This window comes from Microtus ochrogaster, chromosome 2 (assembly GCF_000317375.1).
Source record: "Microtus ochrogaster isolate Prairie Vole_2 chromosome 2, MicOch1.0, whole genome shotgun sequence".
Lineage (NCBI taxonomy): Eukaryota > Metazoa > Chordata > Mammalia > Rodentia > Cricetidae > Microtus > Microtus ochrogaster.
The window spans coordinates 20,591,776-20,599,068 of NC_022010.1; the positions used below are offsets into that span (position 1 = coordinate 20,591,776).

At 50.2% G+C, this 7,293-nt stretch overlaps 1 protein-coding gene across 1 annotated transcript in view; it reads right to left on the reverse strand.

Moving 5' to 3' along the window:
• Fis1 (fission, mitochondrial 1) overlaps nt 1-6,022 on the reverse strand; it is a 47,850-nt gene extending 41,828 nt beyond the window's left edge. Inside the window, exons 1-3 of the mRNA XM_026784918.1 lie at nt 5,800-6,022; nt 3,541-3,625; nt 444-661 (exon numbers count right to left, since the gene is read on the reverse strand). Coding sequence (XP_026640719.1) covers nt 444-572 — 129 coding nt within the window. The 5' untranslated portion in view covers nt 573-661; nt 3,541-3,625; nt 5,800-6,022. The remainder of the gene's footprint in view (nt 1-443; nt 662-3,540; nt 3,626-5,799) is intronic.
• Nucleotides 6,023-7,293: the final 1,271 nt, after the last annotated feature.

The following is a 7,293-nucleotide window of genomic DNA, read 5'->3' on the forward strand; positions in this document are numbered from 1 at the left end:
CTCTCTGTGTGTGTGTGTGTGTGTGTGTGTGTGTGTGTGTATGTGTGCAGGTCACTGTGTGTCAAGTCCTTTGGTGCTGGACTTACAGGTGGTTGTAAGCCAACCAATGTGGGTGCTGGGACCCACACTGGGGTCCTCTGCGAGAGCAGCAAGTGCTTGTAACTGCTGAGTCATCTCTCCAGCCCTGTCAGGTATTTTGGCCACTGGACAAGAAAAGTAATCCACACTCATGGCTCACCGCTTTCTCTTCCGGCCAGCGGAGGAGCGGCACCCTTGAAGACAGGGCTGTTTTCTTCTGACCACTACAGCCAAGCTGTCCATCAGAGCTTCCTGCCTAGCCAGACCTTTTCCCTCAGACCTTCTCATTATTTGGCACTAGGCACACACGTAACACCCACCACGGGCCTCTGCCTACACTCTTCTGACAAGAGCACAGGACTTACCTGGATGGCTCTTCCCTCTTCCGTCCTGTCTGGAGCCCCTTTCCCGGGAATGACATGGCTTAGTTTTTCCTCCACGAGATCCTGAAGCCAGTGGAGGGTCCCTGAACGCGCTGTGGTATTGTTCGGCATGGGTGCTGCACTGCTTCTCCAGAGGTTCTACTTGAGGTCCCTCGCGGGTAGCTTTCAGAAGGTTCCCAGTTTGAGATGAACTCTTTGGTCTTAAAAACAGAGAACATTCAAATGAGATCTGTTACCTCAGGGTCCACGAATAAGTCCTTTCCCCTCTGGACCCACCGAGGAACTATGGAGTACAGTACAATAACGAGATGTAAATTGGTATAATTTTTTTTTGTTTATGTTTTGTTTTTTGAGACAGGGTTTCTTGGTAAAGCCTTGGCTGTCCTGGAACTCTCTCTGCAGATCAGGCTGGCCTTGAACTCAGAGATCCACCTGTCTCTGCTTCCTGAGTGCTGGGATTAAAGGCATGCACCACCACTATTGGTAAGTGTTATGATCTTAAGGAATTAGAGTTCTTGTTTGCTTGCTTGCTTGCTGGTTTGTGACAAGGTCTCCTGTAGCCCAGGCTGGCCTTAAATTCTGTATAGCCAAGAATGCTCCTTTTTTTCTTTTTTTGAAATACAGGGTTTTTCTCAGTAGCCCTGGCTGTCTTAGAACTCACTGTGCTGGCCTTGAAATCCTCCTGCCTCTGTCTTCTGAGTGCTGGGATTAAAGGCGTGTGCCATCACCACTCAGCACCAAGGATGCTTGTGAGCCTCCAACTCTCCTGCTTCTAACTCCCAAACACTAGGACTGCAGATGTGTACCTCCACAGCCAGTTTAAGTACTGGGGGGGGGGGGGGAACAGGGCTTTGCACACACTAGGTAAACTCTCTAGCGCTTGAGCTATAGCCCCGGGCCTTAGTTATTTCATGATCCACCCATACTAGGCCACAGCCACAGCAAGAGATGAACACTTTTATTTTTGAAACAGTATTCCTATGTAGCCCTGGCTGGCTTAGACTTCTCTAGGAAGACCAGACTGGCCTTTAACTCACAGAGATCTGCCTGCCTCTGCCTCTGAGTGCTGGGATTGAAGGCACAATCTACCATGCTTTAAAAAAAAACAAACTTAAAAAATATTTGTGTGCATTTGTGCCTGAGTGTATGTATAGAGGCCAATGGGAGCAGGGCCCCTCCCTGAACCTAGGGCTCATGATTCCTCAGCCTGGGAGGCAATCCTCTTGTCTCTGACCCCTTGGGGCTGGGGTTGCAGGCCCGAGTGTGACATGCAGCTTGTTGCGTAGGTGCTGACATCTGAACTACGCTCCTCATTACTGGGTAATAGAAACTCTTAACCACTCGGTTATCTTTTCTTTTCCCTCCACCCCGGGTCCTCCTACCTCAGTTTCACCACACCCGGCTGAGTATCAGAGCCGGTTATAAACTACGAGGATCTCAGTGAGCTTGCGACTCCCTTCCATTCTCTTTCTAGGTTCATCTGGGTTTGTTGTTTTTTTTTTTTTAAACCCCTGGGAAAGCTCACCAGCTACTGTTTCACACCGCTGGGGTGGGGTGAGGAAGGAGGAGGTAGGAGCGGTTTGATAACACTAATTTGACCACCAAGTGGAGGGTGTGACTGACAGCTGCGTGGGGTGGGCACGTGAAAGGGTGCTGATTAATGATGCCCCAGGGCAGAGTCCTGCTGGCCAGGCAGGTAGCAGCTGCAGTTATGAGACGGGTGGAGGCTGTCCAGAGCTTGGGAGGACTTCAGGGGCAGCTGTAGGGAGAGACTGGGGGCAACTGCGGGAAGAAGATAAGGGCAGGAGCGGGAGGGAGGCTGCGCTTGAGGCTGTGGCTGGGCAAAGAGCAAGCACATAAGACTAAGCTGAGTGGGTGACTAACACCTGTGACCCCAAGCTTCAGGATCTGAGGCAGAAGGACCACAGTTTGGGGTCAGCCTCGTCTATTACAACGAAGCCCTATTTAGACACACACACACACACACACAGTAACCAAAAGAACTTCCATGTATAGTATGCTGTAATTTATAAAATCCTTTTAAACTTACTATTTATTTCATATATCGTCTGGGCATCAAGATCAAACAAAAGGCTTTATGTGTGTTAGGCAGGAGCTCTATCACTGAGCCACCCCCAGCCCCTCACTGGGATCGGATTCTAGGCAGGTGCTCTACCACTGAGCCACACCCCAGCCCCTCACTGGGGGATTCTAGGCAGGTGACCACCATGGCACATTCCCAATCCTCATCTGTTATTTTATCTGATATTCATATACAGAGAAACAGAGGCTCAGAGAAGCGAAAGGGCTTGCCCCAGCCTGTACTGCTGCGCACAGGGAGCCAAAGCCTGACTCTAGCTAATTTTGGTGGCTGCACGTCATTGGGCTGGGCAGGTGGAGAACGGCTATATGACACTAAAATCATTGAGAAGCTAGAGATTTCCACACACAAACGCTGCTCCAGGGATGGAGAAGGGTCCTGACCACCACTCGCTGCTGAACCATGGATTGGGGCTGAGAGGGCGTGGCTAAAGAGGCTCTCAGCTACTTTTGTCTCAGATAGAGTTGCATTACATAGCTCAGACTGACCTCAAACTCCCACCAATGCCCCTGCCTCTGCCTCCCAAGATGCTGGAACCACAGGTGTGAAACCCCACACCCAGCTGGGTCTATGGTGTTCATCTGCAGCCCCTCTTTCCCCGGAACAGGCTCTCCCATGGATTCCCGAGAAAGGAACTGGATAGCCCAGGGGGACACCACCTGGACAGTGAGTCCAGGAGGAATGCCACTGTCCACACACCTGCTCAGGAGCCACACTGCCACATGCGGGTTGCCTAGAAAGTCATCAGCTGACAATGGGGAAGAGCCCAACAGTGGTCCTAAAGCAACTCTTCAGGGGATGGAGGACACAAGCCACTTAAAGATAGCAGACAGGAGGACCTTGCGCTCCCTCGGGGGTCATAAGGTCATGTGGTGAGGACCACACCAGGCTCCACGTAGATCTCAAAGCTGAGGAGTGGGGTTCAACAGCTTTTTAGCCCTGGCAAGGGGGCACAGATGTTGCAGGTCCAGTTCTTACCAGGGCTCCATGAACACGTCTGAAGCTGGGGATGCAGATCTTGCTTCCATTGCAGAGGGGTCGTGTGTTCCAGAAGCTTCCTGAACTGTGGACGGTAAGAATAACAGAACATCAGGAACCCTAAAAGAAATACGCCTCATGGGGGGGGGGTATGTAGCCCGTGTTTTCCCTCCCTTCCCCTCCTCTTTCTTCTCTCTCCACTTCTCAGGATTTACCTAGGTAAGTCCTTGACTTTCAGGATTTTTGTCTGTCTTATATAGCCCAGGTTGGCCTTGAACTCACTATGTAGCCGAGGTTAACCTCGAACTCCTGATCCTCTTGCCTCCACTTTCTGAGTGTTGGGATTACAGGCAGACACCATCCCACTTAGTGTGGTGCTGTGGACCGAACCCAGAGCTTTGGTGTGCTCGGTGAGCATTCTCACTGCACGTGCCCAGCCCTACTTCCTCTTCTAATGAAATTTGTTAGATCCCAAATACAGACCAGACTGGCATCAGACACAGAGAGCTGCCTGCTGGGAGTGTGTGCCACAATGCTTGGCGCAGTTTTAGTTCTCTCTCAGAAGGTCTTTACACATAGCCTTTCACTATGATGGTCAGGCTGGTCTTGAACTTGTACCTCTGTTTCTGGAATAATGGGTGATCCATTGTGCCCCACCCCCACCCCTCTTCCCACTCAGTGTATTTTTCTTTATTAAGAATTTTCTTTTTATTATTTTATTTATGCATATGGGTATATGTTTGTGTGAGTATATGTGCATATATGGAGTCCAGAAGAAGGCATCAGATCCCCTGGAACCGAAGTGGGTCCTGGGATCCGAACTCAGATATTCTGTCAGAACAGCATGCACTCCTAACTGCTGAACCATTTCTCCGCCCCTAGGTTTTTTTTTTTTGTTTTTTTTTTTTTTACAGCTTTCTGGCTAGAAAATCAATGTTTATTTACTACAAATACCCACTACTAAGCAATAACAACTTAGAGCCTTATGAAAATGTGCCAAGACAGGGCTCCTGCCGCTTTACTAGAACACTAGTGTGTGGAAGGCCCCGGATTCGCCTGCACTGGAGAATGTATAAAGGAAATACCCTTCGTGATCCTTAGCTCTCAGAGATAGAGTCTAAATTACAATTATTCAAATTTTAATAAGGTTTGAAAAACTAGAAAGCTTTAAAGGCTATGTAATCTGCATATACGTAAGGGTGTGGGGGGGTGCGGGGGCGGTCCAGTCAAGCGGCTGAGTCAGAACGCAGGCCCAAATGCTGGCTCTCGTGTTTATGTAAGCGCAGGTGCAAGTGGAGGCCAGAGGTCAACCTTGGGTGTCCTTCTGTCCCTGTTTTTGAGACCTGGTCTCTATAGCCTAGTGATCCCTGACTTGGCGGGGGTGGCTGGCCCTCCAGCTTTTGCTCTGCCTGTCTTGCTTCCCCAGCATGGCACTGGGATTACAGGCGTGCCCCGTTCGGCCTGACTTTGTTAGGTGGTCCTGGCTATGCAGACCATATTTCAAACAAACAACAACCCCCGAAAAACCAAGATAGGTGGTGAGATAGCTCAGCAGATAAATGTGATCCCTGCAAACCTCGACCACTTGAGCGCAAGCCCCAACACCCACATTTCAAGCCAAGGGAAAGAACCCTTATCCCAACAAGTTTTTTTCTGACCTCTACATGCTTTCCCCACATAAAGAAAAGAAAAAGCAACCCTCAAAACTTGTCATTTATTGGTATTGTGTGTGGGATATGCTCACGTATGTGTGCATCTGCAGAGGACAGAGGAGGCTATCACTCGCAACCGTATTCCCTAGAAACAGGGCCCTTCTCTAAACCTGCAGCTAGGTTAGGCTGGCGGCCCAAAAGCCCAGCGAGCCTCTGGTCTCTGACTCCACAGCGCTGGCGTCACTGATGGGCGTGTCCATGCCCAGGTTTTTGTTATTGTGTTTCCTGGTCTTTTGTTTGCTTGTTTGTTTGAAAATGGGTGCTGGGTATTCGAACTCAGGTCCTCATGGTTGCACAACAAGCACATCTCCCCGGCCCAAGGACCGCATCTAAATGCTCCACTCTGGCTTTTCCTATGGGTTGGCTCTGATCACCAGGACTCATGTGCTATTCCAGGCAAAACAAGGAACCTGAATGGTGAACCCGAGGCGCATCACCCGGGGGTCTCAAGACCGGCGAGGTGACGAGCACGACACCCGGCTCAGGGCCCGGTTTCCCGCGCGTCCAACCCGGGTCTGGTCCCGATTTCCCGGCTGAAAATCCTCACCGTGGGAGGACGATCCGAGCCGCAGGCAGCTGCGGAGCCGCGGTGCCGGCCGCAGACCCGCAGCTAACGGCTGCTGCTCGGGCCTAACTACATTTCCCAGAGCTCTCAGCGGCAAGCCGGTGACCGCACGGGGCTCGCGACAGGAAATTCACTGGCTCCGCGGTCGTCGGTGGCCCGCATGGTGCTCTTTGGCAGATCTGTCACTAACCCTCATAGCTGCCACCCGTTTGTTCACGCGCTCGCCGCCACCGGACGCCCACGTTTGGTGCGGGAGGAGGCGGAGCAAAGACACGCTACACAGCTTGTAAGGAAACTAGAACTACAACTCCCAGAATGCTCAGGCATGGCTGGTACCGCAGAGACCGACCATTCCCAGATTATTTGGGCTCCGAAAGGAGCAGAATCCAGATTAGAGGAACGAGGAAAGACAGAATACAATATTTGGTATAAGCAATGCTGACGAGTACAGCGCCTCTTTGTCTTCCCACCGATGCTCAGGGCTCAGAGCATAGGACGAACAGCCCTCTGGGAAGCATAAGCAAAACTGCCTCAGGAGCTATGGGAAATGTAGTCCATTGATCACTGACCAAACATTTAAGGGGGATAAAAATTCTTCCTCTAGATTCTTTTTTTCAATATTTATTTATTTATTATGTATACGATATTCTGTCTGTGTGTATGTCTACAGGCCAGAAGAGGGCACCAGACCTTATTCCAGATGGTTGTGAGCCACCATGTGGTTGCTGGGAATTGAACTCAGGACCTCTGGAAGAGCAGTCAGTGCTCTTAAGCTCTGAGCCATCTCTCCAGCCCCCTCTTCCTCTAGATTCTTGACACAGAATTTGCCTCATAAGTACTTAGAGTAATTAGTACTCATAAGTCCCTTCTTGATGTCAACCCTCGGGACTGTGTTTCAGACCCTGCCTTTCCTAAGTAGAGCATGTACCTGCCTAGCCTGTCTCCAGCTATCTTCTCAGGTTTATTGAGCACAACAGTAGCTCAAAGTAACCCGTGGATAATAGAATTAATAGACACACTCCATAGCATCTATTATTGGTAAACAATTCAGTAGAAATAAATCTTAAAAATTGCTAATGGCTTATTTGTTCTGAGTTTCTCTTCAATCTAGATACCCTCTCCAGGCACAAGAAGACTGCAAGGAGTTGGGCGGTGGTGGCACACGCCTTTAATCCCAGCACTCGGGAGGCAGAGGCAGGCGGATCTCTGTGAGTTCGAGGCCAGCCTGGGTCTAGAAGAGCTAGTTCCAGGACAGGAACCAAAAGCTACGGAGAAACCCTGTCTCGAAAATTAAAAAAAAAGAAGAAGAAGAAGAAGAAGAAGAAGAAGAAGAAGAAGAAGAAGACTGCAAGGCCTTGGTATGTGAACCCTCCTCCTGCTACACACTGAGAGACAATAATTAAGGAGAGTGGACTCTGTTTAGTTGTGGGTTCTTCGTTCTCCTCCTCCTCCTCCTCCTCCTCCTCCTCCTCCTCC